The 18,778-nt window shown below is 42.1% G+C and overlaps 1 protein-coding gene across 6 annotated transcripts in view; it reads left to right on the top strand.

Annotated features, from left to right (window-relative positions):
* Positions 1–18,778, top strand: part of dync2h1 (dynein cytoplasmic 2 heavy chain 1) — a 996,931-nt gene that overhangs the window by 25,197 nt on the left and 952,956 nt on the right. For 5 of the 6 annotated variants that reach the window (XM_085999037.1, XM_085999042.1, XM_085999039.1 and 2 more), the window contains exons 3-6: positions 5,778–5,948; positions 6,839–6,977; positions 17,909–18,027; positions 18,468–18,612. In XM_085999037.1, the coding sequence (XP_085855163.1) occupies positions 5,778–5,948; positions 6,839–6,977; positions 17,909–18,027; positions 18,468–18,612 (574 nt within the window). The remainder of the gene's footprint in view (positions 1–5,777; positions 5,949–6,838; positions 6,978–17,908; positions 18,028–18,467; positions 18,613–18,778) is intronic. The other variant, XM_085999038.1, reaches the window with a different exon arrangement.

Raw genomic sequence — 18,778 nt, forward strand, 5'->3', positions numbered from 1 at the left:
AGCCCCTAACCAATGCCATTTTTACTAAATCAGCATCTTTAAAGTAATGGAACACCCGAGGCACTTCACATAGTAGAGTGCAGACACCGAACAGGAGTAGAAAAGTTAGTTGAGATGACCGAATGTGCGGCCAAAATAGCAAGTCAAAGGTTTACGGAGGAAGTTCGAGAGAGTTTAAGCGAGACGGTTGAAAAGTTTCCCAGCAGAAGCGGATGAGCTGGGATGTAAGGCTGGAGGAGATAGGGAGGACACAAGGCCAAGGATTTTGAACTGGAAGAAGGTGGTTGACGAGGATGAAGTTTGTGGGCGACAAGTCAAAGTGCAGGATAGAATGTGGTTGCTTGAGTTTTGGATGAGTTGCCTTTGCATAGGGTGGAGCTAGGAGGGCTGTAAGGAGAAGTCACATCTTGAGCCAATAAATCCATTTGCGAGGCTAGTGAAGACTCCATATTAGGGAGAGGAGTTGTCCGAAGCTCTAAAACACCTGCTCAAAGAGGCAAGTGCAAAGTGCGCAGTTGAGTGGCAAAAAGACTTATCACCTGTCACGGGATCCTCCGCAGGGCTTCTGAGATTATGTAAATGTTGCAAACTTTCCTATGAGAGTTGCATCAGCCACACACGAGGCCCTTCCACCTTCAAGGTCCTTGTGGAGGATGGTATGTGCCTATACGTCATTAAGAAAGTCCATGCCAGTGTGCAATTGTGGAATACCGTGACAAACATTCCAGAATATTATGCAATTGGGCTGGGTACAGTGGGAACAGATGGGATCGCCATTCAATCTGCTCAGTACACTGGTGCAAAATTACAAACTCTACTGCACGCTTCCCCAATGAGTGATCCAAAGGCCTCTCTGTATGGGTTCTGCGGCAGATATGGCCCCATTTCAAAGTATCATGCTGCAGAGCATCCCTTGTTAGCCATGTACTCCTAAAGCTTGGAGCCACTTCCTAAATTTGCCAGCAGAAATGAGGGAATTACCAGATTTTAGTAATGCGATGATGTGAACCGGTCACAGCTTCTGACATTGTAACAATACTGTTTTTGCTCACTGTTCATTGTTGAAGTATTGCACGGGACTACTGTGATATTGCATACATTGCACAGATAAATTTATACTTTTAAAATAGTGGCCCGGAATTTGTGGTCAGCAGCGAAGTGATGGCGATCGCCGGTGACGACGAAAAAAACCTGCCCACAAAGATCGTGCGATCTCTGTGGTGAAATCTTTAGGTTTCCTGATGTAGCACTGTCAGAAGGGTATCCCCAGCGCGATGCAGCAGTGACGTCATCAAGCTGTCAAAGTAGCCAATTGCATTGAAAAATTCTCACTAACTGCAAACCAGGAAATAAAAAGCACTGATTAAATTCACTTTAAATTTTTTTTACATATAGCAAAATAAAGATTGGGACATACAAATGTGGTTAAGGTAGAAGCTGAAATGTCATAAACAAAATTAAAATTAAAAAAAAATCTTGTAATTTTCTATCTTAATGGAGAAATTTGACATTCCACAAATATAAAATAAGATTTTCAGGGCCAAAATGGTTGTTGAGCAGTCAATACACCAGTAAAACCCCAGTTACACCTATTCCAACTGGGCTTAACTTTTAATCAGGTGTTTAACAGCGCAATTAGATCGTAAAAGCATAACTTTGTCAGTTCAACTGATTTCACTGATTGCCGGCTACGGGGAGTTCTACAGCGCAGCCTGTGGCAGAGCAGGCAATGACTGACCACAACTTCAGGATTTCTGTGTTTATCTGCGCATGTGCTAAATCTTGATGTTACGGTCAGTTTCAGATGAGGTAATGACGGCGAACGCTGACAGTTCGCTGTCATTACCACTGCAAAATCCGGGCCAATAACATAGTACACAGTATCGTAGCAATGTTTTTGGCAGACAATCATTGATCTATCTAGTCAACCTTTTCTACCACCCATTGTTGTTTACTGCAGTTCTGAAACTATTAGCTCTGTATTCACTCTATATATCTCGTCATTTCAAGATACTACCTCAGATTGTAGTGGAAACACCTACAATTAATCATAAACATTAGTTCTATAATCAAAATATGCTTTTCTGGTTATTAAATTAAAAGTTTCTTCTCTCACTTAGGGTTTCATCATCATCTTTTCCATCCCATTTCATGCACTGAGCCAGTGTACTGGCCAATATTTATTCCTCAAACAACACCACTTAAAACAGATTATCTCGTCATTGCTGTTTGTGGGACCTTGCTGTGTACAGATTTGGCTGTTGTGTTTCCCTACATTACAACAATGACTACACTTCAAAATACTTAATTGGCTGTGCTTTGGGATCTGAGGTCATGAAAGGTGCTATATAAATGCAAGTTTTTTCTTCTTTATCAACCAGTTGAACCCATATCTAATTTGAAAACGGGCCTAAATATCTCTGCTGCTTAATTCTGTGTGGTGGTAAGTTGATATTGAAATTACCATCAGGAAGAATTTGGTTTTGGACAAATAAAATCCCTACAATTTGGGTAAAATCAAGCAGATTGTGTCAGGAAAGTACAGAGAGCTTAACAATGGTAATAGGACATTAGCGACTAAGGCCACAGGAAAAATAGTAAGAAGTTAAAATTAAAGGTGTCTGAATGAATGCACAAAGCACTCGTAACAAGATAGATGAATGAATGGCACAAATAGAGATAAATGGATTTGATCTAGTAGCCATTACTGAGCTGTGGTTGCAGGGTGACCAAGTGGTTGAGGAACCAACTAGGGAACAGGTTATTTTAGATCTAGTATCGTGTAATGAGACAGGGTTAATTAGTAATCTTATCGTAAATGATCCTCTAGGGAGAGTGATCTTAATATGATCGAATTTCATATTAAATTTGAGATTGATGTGTTTAAGTCTGAAACTAGGGTCTTAAATTTAAACAAAGCCAATTACAGAGGTACGAGTCGAGTTGGCTGAGGTAAATTGGGAAATTAGATTAAAAGATACCAGTAGATGTAGTATTTTTGGATTTTCAGAAGGCATTCGATATGGTGCCACGCAATAGATTGTTGCACAAGATTCGGGCTCATGGGATTGTGGGTAATATATTAGTTTGGATTGAGGATTGGTTGTCGGACAGAAAACAGAGTAGGAATAAATAGGTCATTTTCTGGATGACTGGGTGTAACTAGTGGAGTGCCGCAAGGATCAGTGCTTGGGCCTCAGCTATTTACAATCTATAGCGATTTACTTAGATGAAGAGACCGAGTGTAATATATGCAAGTTTGCTGACGATACAAAGCTATGTAGTGTAGAGTATCTGGGTCTTTGCCAATTAACCTTAAGTTCCAAAAGATTTAACTTGATCTGTATTGGTGACAATAATTATATTGTATTCAGTGTAAGTGAGACTTGATGCATTACAGCATTGGAGCAGTAGTAAAACAAGGCATAATCAAGATTTATATTACCCATTATGCCTTGGGTAGAAGACACAATCTCCAAGAGTCCACCCCCGTCGGCCCTGGCCGCGGCTCATTCATCCACCTGGTGGGACGCGTGTGGGTCCTCTGCCAATCCGGATCCCTTCACTGCTCATCCGATGGATGCTCCCAAGCTCTTTGCCGAATACCTCTACAACCGAAGTGTTTGAGAGATCCCTTCTTATACTTTTTCTCAGCAAAGCCTATTGGGACCAGTTAACCCAATCATTGATTTACACCTGAAATCCCCTCCTGTCCAATTCCAGGGATGCCACGTACTTAATGATCCTGCCTGTCCATGTCAAGTCATCATTTTATGACACCCTTACAGCATCTGTTTTTGACCGTCAAGACTCATATCCTGACTTGGAAGTATAATAATAATTCAACTTTATTGTCATTGTACAATGCACAAGTACATGAACAACGAAATGTGATCTTGCAAGCTCCCATGAGTCCAGTACAAATAACATTAACATTAAACGTAAATAGCACCGTCCTGGGAGAAGCAAAGCCGCTGCGTCTGTGTGCGCCGCCATTCCATTTCCACCATTCCTCCTGTCCGACAATCTTCAGCCCAACGCCCGGGCCTGCTCACCAGCCACCCCTCCCGGGGCTCCTTCCGTGACCTTCTCACCAACCGCCCCTCCTTGGGGCTCCTTCCGCGACGCTTCTGCACCTGGTCTTCCCTGATGGTCACCCCTCCAGGTACTAACCAGGCCTGGCTCTTGCTTAGCTTCCAAGCCTTGCCAGTGACTTCATCACTGTTACTTCATCATCGCTGGGTCAAAATCCTGGAACTCCCTCCCTAATAGCACTGTGGGAGTACCTTCACCTCAAGGACTGCAGCGGCTCAGGAACACGGCTCACCACCACCTTCTCAAGAACAACTAGGGATGGGCAATAAATGCTGGCCTTGCGAGCGACGCCCACATCCCATGAACAAATTTTTAAAAAAACCACAAACGGAACATGTCCCCATGTGGCGTCCTTGCTGTTGGCCTATGTTTTTATTGCCTGCAGATATCGTAACATTCCAACACCGTGGCAGCCACACGTGACCTTGCTTCCCAGGCTAGCTGTCTGCTGTTTGTGTGCCAGGAAGGCTGCTGACTGCGTCATTAATTTGGCCAAGCAAGGCCTAGCGTGTCGGTCTCCCATTTAAAAATCTAACTGGAGTCTACCCAGGACATAATACAACAGGGTTTACAAGTATGATTATAAGTGCAGCAATAATATAATGAAATATTAAAACTACAATTAATAATAGTGTCAATTGATTTAGTTCAGGTTAGTTAGTAAGAGAATATAAAATTAGAGACTTCCCAGGATTCTCGCAGTGGGAAAGTAAGCTGTGAGGAGGGCGTAAAGAGGCTGCAGCGGGATATAGACCAGTTAAGTGATTGGGCAAGAAGGTGTCAGATGGTTCACTCCATTGATTCCTGGGATGAGAGGGCTGTCGCATGAGAGATTGAGTAAAATGGGCCTATTCTTTGGCGTTTAGAAGAATGAGAGATGATTTCATTGAAACATATAAGATGCTGAGAGGCTGTTTTTTCTTTGCTGGTGAGTCTAAAACTAGGGGATCTCACTCTCAGAATAAGGGGTTGGCTATTTAGGACTGAGATGAGGAGAAATTTCTTCACTCATTGTGAATCTTTGGAATTCTCTACCCAGAGAGCTGTGGATGATCAGTCGTTGAGTACATTCAAGACAGAGCGATAGATTTTTCAGCACTAGGGGAATCAAGGGATATGGGGATAGGGCAGAAAAGTGGAGTTGATGTAAAAGTTCAGCCATGATCGTATTGAATGGCGGAGCAGACTGGAGGGGCCTTATGGCCGACTCCTACTCCTATTTCTTATATTCTTATGTTAACCATTTTTTTTTTCGTTAACAAAAACCTTGCATATAGAAACAGTGCAGTGTTTAATTTTTGAAGCAGCAGTTCAGCGGGAAGAGCTGCTACATAGAAAATGGGACCTGAGGCATCCAGTTGTGCTTGGGGGATATTTACGCTTGTTTTCAATAACACTGGTATTGCGAGAACACAATTTAGTTTGTGAAGAAGGCAGTAAAATCCCAAACAGATCACCGAGAACATAGCAGAAACACCTTGTCTGGAATTCTTGTTGATAATGTTAGAGCTGTAAAGGAAAACATTTTGGATTGCGCATATTGTACATCTGGAAATGGAAAAAGATTAAAAGGGTCATAATTGTACGAACAATGTACTGTAGTTCTGTTACCTGTTTAAAAAATCTAATATTGCTGCATATGGCTTTCAGTGATTCTGGAATGTAGTTTCTTTCAATTGTAGGTTGAACCAGGTGACATAAAGGACAAAATACTGGTGTTCTTTAAGATGCGCCCAGATGTCATTACTGAGGAAAATTTGCACACCAATATACTTGTGTCATCTATGCTGGATTCACCTATAAGTGCTCTTTATCAAGTAATACGTCAAATATTTGCACCAGTACTTTTGAAGGTATGTATTTAAACTGCTATTAAAAAGCCACTTTTTTGATCTGATGCCTGTAAAGATAAAATAAATAATGGAACAAGCTATGCTATTCTAGTTTTATGTATATCCATGTCTGTTAATTTGTACTACGCAATTGCTTAATCATAAATATAGAAATAGATATATGTATCTTTTCATAAATGTAGGAAAAGAAATGCATTTGTATCTGTTAAATTTTTCATACTGGGTAAGTATATTTAGAGATGACTTAAGTAACCAGTAAATAATGGTTTAAATTTTAATCAGGAGCTATTAATCTTCCTGGATCTTGTAATCTGCCATTGTATACTTGTGCAAATATAATTAGTGTAGGATTGCCATTAAATTGAAATTGCACCACATTATTTAACCTTTAACTCCCAGTTTAACCTTTGTGCAAACTGTATAGTCTTCAATTATTCAGCATTATGCTGATTGTATTCATTAAGTGTGTATGCATGTTTCTATAGGAGCTTGCACTGACCATTTTAGTATGTGCCCTGTTGTGCATTGAAATTGGATATTTTTATAGGGTATCCCCTGATAATGAATAATGTCAACAAAAATCATCTTGTGTGGGCAAAACTATATATGCCGGGCTCTGTCTTTTTGCTCATTGTTCCAAATTTTTAATGGGCCATTAAGATCTACAACCTGAATTACTCTTTTTAAACATCTTGATGATTAACTGATGGTGGCCAGACTTTTAAAATCATTAGGTCTTTATAAATTTTAAATTGGATATATACTTGAAATGGAAAAATTTGCAGGGATAAGAGCCGGGTAATGGGATTAATTGGATAGCTCTTTCAAAGAGCCGGCACAACGCAACGGTAAGATTCTATGAATAATATATTTTCTGATTTTAATTTTAGGATGAGAAATGGAGTAAGAGTTTTGATCCTAAACTCCAGAATTTATTAACTCAACTTGAAGCAGGTCTGGGGTCTATTGTAAGACACTCAGACCATAGTCACAGTGGAACAAAATTTGGAGGAGAAGGGGACACTTCAGGTTTGAAACTTAATGACTGGAATAAAATCAGATTTAAAGAGTTTACAATTTGTTTTTCCCTTTCACTTTGTTCACCACCTTCTCTTCATGGATATTAAGAACTAGGTAATGGATTTCTCCATGATTGCTGTCAACACTGCCTAGTCATTTCAAGATTTGAAATTGCTCACTATTCCAGAATCATTGTGGAATGCAAAGATAAACCCCAGCTTCTATTCTCCACTGCTAATCGTCTTCTTAAACCCCTCTCCCATCTCCTCCATCCTCACCTCCGATAACAAGTGTGAGGAGCTCATGGACTTCTTTGTCTCTAAGATTGAGACCATCCGTTCAGCTGCCTGTGCCATTTCCCTTCCTTCCACTAGCCCATGGGCCAAACTTCCTCTAAGGTTCCCCCCTGCCTTAGCCCTGAACTCGCATCTTTCTCCAGTTTCTCTCCGATCTCCCCTCATGACCTCTCCACGCTCATCTTGTCCATGAGGCCCACTTCCTGCTCCCTTGACCCCATTCTCACCAAACTGCTGACCACGCAACTTCCTTTTCTGGCTCCCATTGTTAACGGTTCTCTCTCAGGTACTGTCCCTCTCTCCCTCAAATCTGCCGTCATCACCCCTCTCCTCAAAAAAACAACCCTTGACTCCTCCGACCTTGCAAACTACCGCCCCATCTCCAACCTCCCTTTCCTCTCCAAAGCCCTTGAACGTGTTGTCGCCTCCCAAATCCGATCCCATCTTTCCCGCAAATCCATGTTTGAATCCCTCCAATTAGGTTTCTGCCCTTGCCTCAGTACCGAAACGGCTCTCATCAAAGTCACAAATGACATCCTTTGTGACTGTGACAAAGGTAAACTATCCCTCCTCGTCCTTCTTGACTTGTCTGCAGCCTTTGACATGGTTGACCACTCCATCCTTCTCCAATGCCTCTCCACCGTCGTCCAGCTGGGTGGGACTGCACTCGCCTGGTTCCATTCTTATCTAATCGTAGCCAGAGAATCACCTGCAACGGCTTTTCTTCCCGCTCCCGCATCGTTACCTCTGGTGTCCCCCAAGGATCTATCCTTGGCCTCCTCCTATTTCTCATCTACATGTTGCCCCTTGGTGACATCATCCGAAAACACAGCGTCAGTTTCCACATGTACGCTGACGACACGCAGCTCTACCTCACTACCGCTTCTCTCGACCCCAGCATGGTCTCTAAATTGTCCGACATACAGTTCTGGATGAGTAGAAATTTTCTCCAAGTAAATATTGGGAAGCCCGAAGCCATTGTTTTAGATCCCCGCCACAAACTCCGTTCCCTAGCCACTGACTTCATCCCGCTCCCTAATATCTGTCTGAGGCTGAACCACACTGTTCGCAACTTTGGTGTCATATTTGACCCTGAAATGAGCTTCTGACCACATATCCGCAGCATAACACAGACTGTCTATTTCCGCCTCCGGAACATCGCCTGTCTGCCCTTGCCTCAGCTCATCTGCTGCTGAAAACCTCATCCATGCCTCTAGACTCCTGACTGGCCTCCTGCATTCTACCCTACGTAAACTTGAGGTGATCCAAAGCTCGGCTGCCTGTGTCCTAACTCGCACTGAGTCCCATTTACCCATCATCCCTGTGCTCGCTGACCTACATTGGCTCCCGGTTAAGCAACGCCTCGATTTCATAATTCTCATGCTTGTTTTCAATCCCTCCATGGCCTCGCCCCTTTCTATCTCTGTAATCTCCTTCAGCCCCACAACCCCCCGAGATATCTGCACTCCTCTAATTCTGCTCTCTTGAGCATCCCTGATTATAATCGCTCAACCATTGGTGGCCGTGCCTTCTGTTGTTTAGGCCCTGAGCGCTGGAATTCCTTGACTAAACCTCTCCACCTCTCTTTCATCCTTTAAGACACTCCATAAAACCTACCTCTTTGACTAAGCTTTTGGTCACCTGTCCTAATTTCTCTTTATGTGGCTTGGTGTCAAATTTTTTGTCTTATAATACTCCTGTGAAGCACTTTGGGACGTTGTACTATGTTAAAGGCGCTATATAAATACAAGTTGTTGTTGTTGTTGATTTAAGCAGAATGCGATAGATGATACCTCTCTATCTCCTTCCTTCTATATAGCCTTCATCCTGTCCAAGTAGAATGGACTAAACTCAGCCAACTAAATTATGTGGGCACACTTGTCCCATGACTTAGATAAATGTCCCCCAAGTTTTGATGTATTCTACTTTCTTCTTTTTTTGGTCTTCTGTACATTCTGTTTGGGACTCAAATCAAATTTCCTCTTCTCTGATAAGGGTGAATACATCTCGGCAGAAATGTAGCGCAAGGGGAGCGGGTGGGGAAGTGGCTTTGAGGCCAAGATCAGATCAGCCATGATCTTGTTGAATGGCGGAGCAGGCTCGAGGGGCCAAGTGGCCTATTCTTGCTCCTATTTCTTATGGTCTTTTGGACCAGTACGTTGAGGAGCCAACTAGGGAACAGGCTATCCTAGATTGGGTATTGTGCAATGAGAAGGGGATAATTAATAATCTTGTTGTGCGGGATCCTTTAGGGAAGAGTGACCATAACATGATAGAATTCTTCATTAAGATGGAAAGTGAAGTAGTCCAATCCGAAACTATGGTCCTAAATCTAAACAAAGGAAACTACGAAGGTATGAGGAGTGAGTTGGCTATGATAGATTGGGGAGCTTCACTAAAAGACATGACGGTGGATAGGCAATGGCTAACATTTAAGGAACGAATGCATGAATTGCAACAGTTATACATTCCTTTCTGGCGCAAAAGCACAAAAGGAAAAGCAGCCCAACCATGGCTAACAAAAGAAATTAAGGATAGTATTAGATCCAAAGAGGAGTTATATAAAGTTGCCAGAAAAAGTAGTAAGCCTGGGGATTGGGAGCAGTTTAGAATTCAGCAAAAAAGGACCAAGAGATTGATTAAGAGGGGCAAAATAGAGTATGAGAGTAAACTTGCAAGGAACATAAAAGTGGATTGTAAAACTTCTACAAGTATGTAAAAAGAATAAGATTAGTGAAGACAAATGTCGGTCCCTTACAGTCAGAAACGGGAGAATTTATAACAGGGAACAAGGAAATGGCAGAGCAATTAAACAAATACTTTGGTTCTGTCTTCACGGAAGAGGACACAAATAACTTCCCAGAAATGCTAGGGAACCAAGGTTCTAGTGAGAAGGAGGAATTAAAGGAAATTAGTATTAGTAAAAAAATAGTGCTGGAGAAATTAATGGGACCGAAAGCCGATAAATCCCCAGGGCCTGATAATCTGCATCCCAGAGTACTAAAAGAGGTAGCCATGGAAATAGTGGATGCGTTGGTTGTCATCTTCCAAAATTCTATAGATTATGGAACAATTCCTGCAGATTGGAGGGTGGCAAATGTACACCCACTATTTAAAAAAGGAGGGAGAGAGAAAACGGGGAACTACAAACCGGTTAGCCTAACATCAGTAATAGGGAAAATGCTAGAGTCTATTGTAAAAGATGTGATAACAGGACACTTAGAAAATATTAATGGGATTAGATAGAGTCAACATGGATTTATGAAAGGGAAATCGTGTTTGACAAACCTACTGGAGTTTTTTGAGGATGTAACTGGTAGAATAGATAAGGGAGAACCAGTGGATGTGGTGTATTTGGATTTTCAGAAGGCCTTTGATAAAGCCCCACATTAGAGGTTATTGTGCAAAATTAAAGCACATGGGATTGGGGGTAGTATACTGGCATGGATAAAAGGTTGGTTAACAGACAGGAAACAGAGAGTCGGAATAAATGGGTCTTTTTCGGGGTGGCAGGCGGTGACTAGTGAGGTACCGCAGGGATCTGTGCTTGAGCCCCAGCTATTCACAAAATATATCAATAATTTGGATGAGGGAACCAAATGTAATATTTCCAAGTTTGCTGATGACACTAAAATTGGTGGGATTGTGAGTTGTGAGGAGGATGCAAAGAGGCTTCAAGGCAATTTAGACAAGTTGAGTGAGTGGGCAAATACATGGCAGATGCAGTATAATATGGATAAATGTGAAGTTATCCACTTCGGTAGGAAAAACAGAAAGGTAGAGTATTATTTAAATGGTGATAGATTGGGAAATGTTGATGTACAAAGGGACCTGGGTGTCCTTGTACACCAGTCACTGAAAGCAAACATGCAGGTGCAGCAGGCAGTTAGGCAGGCAAATGGTATGTTGGCCTTCATTGCAAGAGGATTTGAGTACAGGAGCAAGGATGTCTTACTACAGTTATGCAGGGCCTTGGTGAGACCACACTTGGAGTACTGTGTGCAGTTTTGGTCTGCTTACCTAAGAAAGGATATACTTGCCATAGAGGGAGTGCAGCGAAGGTTCACCAGATAGATTCCTGGGATGGCAGGACTGTCGTATGAGGAGAGATTGGGTCGACTAGGCCTGTATTCACTAGAGTTTAGAAGAATGAGAGGGGATCTCATTGAAACGTATAAAATTCTGTCATGGCTAGACAGACTGGATGCAAAGATGATGTTTCCCCTGGCTGGGGGATCGAGAACGAGGGGTCGCAGTCTCAGGATATGGGGTAGGACATTTAGGACTGAGATGAGATTTCTTCACTCAGAGGGTGGTGAACCTGTGGAATTCTCTACCACAGAAGGCTGTGGAGGCCATGTCACTGAATATATTTAAGAAGGTGACAGATACATTTCTAGACACAAAAGACATCAAGGGGTATGGGGAACATAAGAAATAGGAGCAGGAGTAGGCCATTCGGCCCTTCGAGCCTGCTCCGCCATTCAATGAAATCATGGCTGATCTTCTGCCTCAACTCCATTCGCTGGCCCTATCGCTCTATCCCTTGATGCCTTTACTAGTCAGAAATTTGTCGACTTCTGTTTTGAATATACCCAATGACTGAGCCTCCACAGCCCTCTGGGGTAGAGAATTCCAAAGATTCACCACCCTCTGTGAAGAAATTTCTTCTCATCTCAGTCCTGAATGGCCTACCCTTTATCCTGAGGCTGTGGCCCCTGGTTCTAGACTCTCCAGCCAAGGGAAACATTCTCCCAGCATCCACCCTAACAAGCCCTGTAATAATTTTGTATGCTTCAATGAGATCCTCTCTCTTCTGAATTCAAGAGAATACATGCCTAGTTTACTCAATCTCTTCTCATACGACAGCCCCGCCATCCCAGGAATCAATTTCGTGAACCTTCGTTGCACTCCCTCTGTGGCAAGTATATCCTTCCTTCGGCAGTACTCCAGGTGTTGTCTCACCAAGGCCCTATATAATTGGAGTAAGACTTCTTTCCTCCTCTACTCAAACCCTCTTGTAATCAAGCCAGCGTACCATCTGCCTTCCTAATGGCTTGCTGCACCTGCACATTCACTTTCAGTGACTCATGTACAAGGACACCCAGGTCCCTTTGAGCATCTGCATTCCCCAATTTTTCACCATTTAGGAAATACTCTGCCTTTCTGTTTTTTCTACCAAAGTGGATAACTTCACATCTATCCAGATTATATTCCATCTGCCATGTTCTCGCCCACTCACTGAGCCTGTCGAGATCCCCTTGAAGCCTCTTCACAGCCTCTTCACAACTGACACTGCCACCTAGCTTTGTATCATCAGCAAATTTGGAAATGTTACATTTAGTCCTGTCGAAGTCTCGACTTCCGAGTAAGACTCTTTAAACACAAAGTATCGTCAAAGGAAGACTTTATTACTTCTTGTATACAAGGGAAGCGGACATGTAGACAATGGCTACGCTGACCACTTCAAAGATCATAGGCAAAAGGTAACATATTTATAGTTAAAGCAGGCCTTCAGAATCACATGATCGAAGTCTGAGATCATAATTAGTAATAAGAAAAATATAGTGTTAGTCAAACTGTAATCAAGGATAAAAAGGACTGGAACAAAAGGAATGCCTACAGATGGGGTTATCTAATCTATAAGTTCTGTTCTTCTCTGACTCCCCATCCTGGTTTATACATGACTCAAGGACTTTCTTCATCTAACTATGAGAAAGAGATAGGGAGGCTAGCAGTATGTATCTTTGAATGTCTTTGTTCTAATTAACAGCTGAGATCATTTTGCTAATTGGAGAGTTCTGCTTTTTCAGCAGAACTAGCAATTACTAATCTATGGAAGCCATTTTGTGTTTTCTGTTCTGTACCTTGGGAAGCCATTTTGTAATATAAAAGTACACTTCCTCAGTCCCCTCATCCAAATCATTGATATAGATTGTGAATAGCTGGGGCTCAAGCACTAATCCTTGCGGTACCCCACTAGTCACAGCCTGCCATCCTGAAAAAGACCCGTTTACCCCATCTCTTTGTTTTCTGGCTGTTAACCAATTCTCAATCCATGCTAGTATATTACCCCCAATTCCTTGTTCCCTAATTTTGTTCACCAACCTGTTGTGTGGGACCTTATCGAAGGCCTTCTGAATATCCAAATACACCACATCTACCGGTTCCCCTTTGTCTACTCCACTAGTTACATCCTCAAAGAACTCCAATGGGTTTGTTAAACAGGATTTCCCGTTCATAAATCCATGTTGACTCTGCCCAATCTTACTATTAGTTTCTAAGTGCCCAGTTATTGCATCCTTTATAATAGATTCCAGCATTTTCCCAACTACTAATGTGAGCCTAACAGGTCTGTAGTTCCCCATTTTCTCTCTCCCTCCTTTCTTAAATAGTGGGGTTACATTTGCTATCCTCCAATCTGCAGGAACCATTCCAGAATCTATAGAATTTTGGAAGATGACAACCAATGTGTCCACTATCCCAATGGCCACCTCTTTCAAAACCTTAGGATGTAGGTCATCCGGCCCTTGGGACTTATCGACTTTTAGTCCCGTTAATTTTGCTAGCACTGTCTTTTTACTAATAATAATTTCTTTAAGTTCCTCATTCTCGCCACACCCTTGGTTTTCTCGTATTTCTGGGAGGTTTTTTGTGTCTTCCTCCGTGAAGACAGAAACAAAGTATTTATTTAATTTCTCTGCCATTTCCTCATTCCCCATTATAAATTCTCCCGTCTCTGACTGTAAAGGACCTACATTTACCTTTGCCAGTCTTTTCCTTTTCACATATCTATAGAAGCTTTTACAATCCGTTTTTATATTTTTCGCTAGTTTGTGCCCATATTCCATTTTCCCTTTCTTTATCTGATTTCTAAAAAGATCCCAATCCTCAGGCTGACCGCTTTTTCTGGCAACTTTTTAAACTTCCTCCTTTGACTTAATACTAGCTTTAATTACTTTTGTTAGCCATGGTTGGATCACTTTTCCTTTTGGGTTTTTATGCCCTTGAGGAATATATGTTTGTTACAAATTATGCATTATTTCCTTGAATGTTAGCCATTGTATGTACACCTTCATACCATAGTGTATGGAAGAGAGGGGGAATATGGTATTGAGCTAGAGGATCAGCCATGATCATATTGAATGGCGGAGCAGGCTCGAAGGGCCGAATGGCCTACTCTTATTTTTCTATGTTTCTATCATCGGTGAAGCTAAAGAAGAAGCACATGCAGGACCAGAGGCAAAGGACATCCAAGGGTGGAGGAATGGCCAACACCAGGTCCCTCAGCAAATAAAGAAGGAAGCAAGATCTAGACAAACCCTAGACAGATACACTGGGGAGCCTGTGCTGGTTGGTGAAGATGGAGGAAATTTTCCAGGTCCAAGCTGGCAATCTGTTGGTGTGTTTACTGAGCTGAGAGTCTTTGATGTCCGATGACATTTTGATGATGAGAAAGGCCTGCTGCTATTGCTCAGTCACATCGCATGTCATTTGGTTGTCCTTTGCATCCCTCATAGTTGCTGAATGTTTAGGTAAAGAAGCATCTGAGCAGCCTGGTGCCTCCAGAAGGATCTTTCCTACATCTGATCCACACATTCTGCCATGGCATCTTGTTTACTCAAGCAACAGCCCAGATACATCCAATCATGGAGGTCGTATTACTGACACTAATGAATATTACTGGGTGGCAGTGAGCAAGAGAAGCTGGGAGGTAACTTTGAAGAGACAGCTGCCTCGCATCAGAGGTTACATAAGCACCAGGCCACAGCTGAGAATTCCAAGACCAAGATTTCGGGGGCCCAGGCTATGGTTAAGGAATCAATGATTCAAGAACATTGGTCTCGTGTGAAGACAGTGGAGATCATCTCTTCTCATATGGTGCTGATGATGGAACTGTTGGAGCAGTCCAGAAACCGCATCTGCAATGCAATGAGATATGTCATGGCGTGAGGAAGATTCTGGTAACTGGCAGACCAGGAGATCAATGCAGCTTCCAGACATCAGGAGGAGGATGTAAGAACTACTGTCACTTCTGGATGGAAGTTTCACAAAGCAGCCTTGACTGCTCAGAAACTTCAGTTTCAAAGTAGTGCACGTGACTCTCGGTCAAAATTATGTTGCAAAACACTCCTGTGCGCTTGCCTTTAACTAGCCCCGCCCCCTTTCATTTGATTCTGATGGGCGCACTTAAGCCAGAATGATCAGGGCCACATCGGGGTCATGGCAGAAATTGAGGTGTCAAAGTTTGGCGCGTTATTTTGGCCGAGGGCCCTGCCCGATTTCACTTGCCAAGTCACCTTTACACCACCTAGAAATGGGTGGTTTTCATACAGAAGGTCTGGGCCTTTACGTCGGAGGAAGTTGTGATCATAGTGAAATGTGCTGCTGAGACCATACCATAACTATCTTATCCCGTGCTGGTCACAAAGGTTTGAGGGAGATATTGATGTCTGGGACCAGTGCAGAGAAGAACCACAAGACGATTCCCAATGTAGGAGAAAGCAACATAGATTCCAATTTAGGACTGATATCAACAAATCATTCTTCACACGAGGTGGGCCAAGTGGTCTTGCTCATCCATAGTTATTCTGTGATCTCTTTTTAGATGAAAAGAAGGAGCAATGGAAGGAGGATGGGCAGCTTTCATAGATGCACATAACCCAACTGGCAGAGCAGATTTAGGCTTGAATAGGTGGAATTGTGCAGTGTGTGACTACAATTCCGAAGAGCTATCGCCTATATTGTGAAAAGACGTTGTCTGCAGCTGTGGAGTAGAAGGCAATGCTGCTGTCCTTTGGCCCCATGCCCGTCAGCCAGGCTAAGGCTATCTGAATAATTGCGCCTGGAGTGCACGAGATGGGAGGTCTGTCCACCTTGCTACAAATTTCAGGTCTGCCATAGATATTCTCTCAATGCAGGAGTGTGCCCAGTGACGATTGGGGCAAATTTAACACACTTCAGCATAACGTCACTCAGCTCCCTCCTCACATAAAGGAGAGAAATAAGAAACCATGTTGCCTTGTTCCAGTCAGCAGACTAGTTAGGAGCTTTCTGTCACCATCTGTGCTAGCATTAGCACAGTGTTGGTTCCTCTACTGTAAGCTCCACACGTTGCTGCTTTCAGAATTAGCACTTAGGGGGCTATTGATGCTGTGCGTTGTCCAAACTTAGGAGTGTTATCGATGTGCGTTGTCTGCACTTGGGACCGTTGGCGCTATGCGCTGTCTGAACTCGGGAATGTTATTGCTGTACGCTGTCTGAACTTGGGAGTGTTAGCATAAAGCTTGAAGGCTGCAATGCCTGCTCCAGTCTGACTGCTACTGATGGGATCAAATTATATACCCCAGACAGAATGCTGGGCGAGTGGTGTCGGATTGCACCTTCCACTTTCCTTCTTTTTCTGTATGCCTGTACACTAGAGGACACAACATTGGCCATAAACAGCCATATGTATTTAGGTTCTCATTAGCATGCTGTGGGCCAATTTATTGTGCCTTTGATTTATGAGTGTTTGACAGCACAGACTTCAAAGGGGTTAAACTTTAAAAGAAGAGTGCTTTTCCAGTGGTCTTTAGGCCTGGTAAAGGCATCTGGGCTCCATTGGCACATGTAACATTTCATTCCAAAAGACTAGACAAGGAAAGCGATCGCCTGGCTGTTTTGCCTGAAGGGACTGTTGCATGCCAAGAGACTGAAAGAGGCAACTTTTTGAAAAGGGTATAGTAACCCCTTGTTGGACCAATTCCAGTTATTCATCTTAAACATAGTGCTGTTCAGTATTTCACCTATGTCTAGAACACTATGAAGTGAGCATCTACATATTCTCCAGGAAGCAATTTACTGTGATTGAGGTCAACTCTTAGATAAGGGTTATGCTAACCCAAACATGGTGCAGGCTTTAGTTTGTAGAACTCCAAGCGATTGTGGCGAAGGAAGACAAGAATTCTGTGTGTGGAAAACAAGCTTCAATCAAATTAGAAAGAGGACACCAATGTAGGTCCTTCTTTCATTTATCTTCTGCATGAACACCATATTGCCATATTATGAAGCCTTAAGGGTGATGTGCCAACAGGTTATCATATTTGAAGCCATGCGAATTGTTTAGGACAACTTGTGGAAACTGTCACATGAGTAAAGTTGTTAAAGTTTGTTTTCCACATCAGAGTTCCTGCCCTCTTACCCCATTATCTTTCTCTGATTTGGAATGCTTGAATTTTGTTAGTTTTCTTCAATTATCCTTTATTGTGTAGCCTGTCTCTGTTAACAGAAATTGGTCTGTGGCTCATTTGCAGTGTAGGATTGGTGGGGAGGGTGGATCATAGGGCTTGCTCTCATGAGGTCACAGTGAGCAAAGCTCTTACAAAGACACTTGCTGTCATTTATTTTTCTCCTCATATTGGACAATGTACCAATCCTGATGTATGTAGAGTTCAAGCTTAAACCAGGGAACCAAAAACATTTTAGCAAAGGTATGCAATTTATCTTTTTTTTTAAAAAAAAGCTAAAAATCTCCAGCCTTGTCATTACTCAATTTCTCTACTATTGAACATATATGATTTAGGAAAATTGATAACTGGTATGAAATCTCCTATGACTGAACAGCGTTGATGTTACGCAAACATTGTATTTCTATTTTGAAAGGCATTCTGGAACCTAGTGATGAATTTCAGTTCTGGACAGAAGTTGCTGCAACTGATGATAAATCAGACAGAAAGGAAAGAGCCCAGTATTTTGAAGAACTATTTCAAACAATTGCACAGGTTTGTTTTCTAACAAATAAGTTGTCAGTTAAAATGTTTTGCATGTTTTATACCGTTTTTGATGTAAGGTTTAATGCCAGTGTAACAAAGAATGCAATACTGTATATTGAAAGTTTATTCACCAAACTGAGCTAATAGTAATATGTAGCATCAATGTTTTTGAGCAATATGCCCTTTGGTGAAGTGCTGAATAAGTTTTATGTGTTGGAATTCCTTTTCATCTGACTAAATAAATAGCTCTGTAATTCTCAGATGTAAAGTTTGCATCTGGCTTGGTGTTTTCATTGGCTTCACATGGACATTTGTTCCCTCATGCTACTCACTTTCTAGCCTTTGATTTAGTTATATTTATGCCAAGGAGGCAGCGCTTAAAATATAAAGCCATTTTGCATAACATAAATTAATAATTTTTTTTAACCACATTTCTCTCTTTTTCTTAGCAGTACAACAATTTGGACACACTTTCTTTGGCTGATGTGGTGGATTTGGTTGAGACTACTCGTGATACTGTGGATGATGTATGGAGACAAACTGAGCATGATTTCTACCCAGAGTCACGTATGCGCCATCTTTTGGATGTCATAGGTACTGTCCTTGAAAGAATAAATAGCTGCTAAGGCACACAATCTATAGACCTGGATCCAAGTTTGGACTGTCAGTCTTTTTTGTAATGGGGAGAGATCTAAAAGCCCCATTAGTGTCTGAGAGCTAGAAGTCCTTGATAAAATTAATTTCACATTTTTTATTAATT

Source organism: Somniosus microcephalus, chromosome 10 (assembly GCF_052327205.1).
Source record: "Somniosus microcephalus isolate GS21.2 chromosome 10, FLI_Smic_1.0, whole genome shotgun sequence".
NCBI classification, from domain to species: Eukaryota; Metazoa; Chordata; class Chondrichthyes; order Squaliformes; family Somniosidae; genus Somniosus; species Somniosus microcephalus.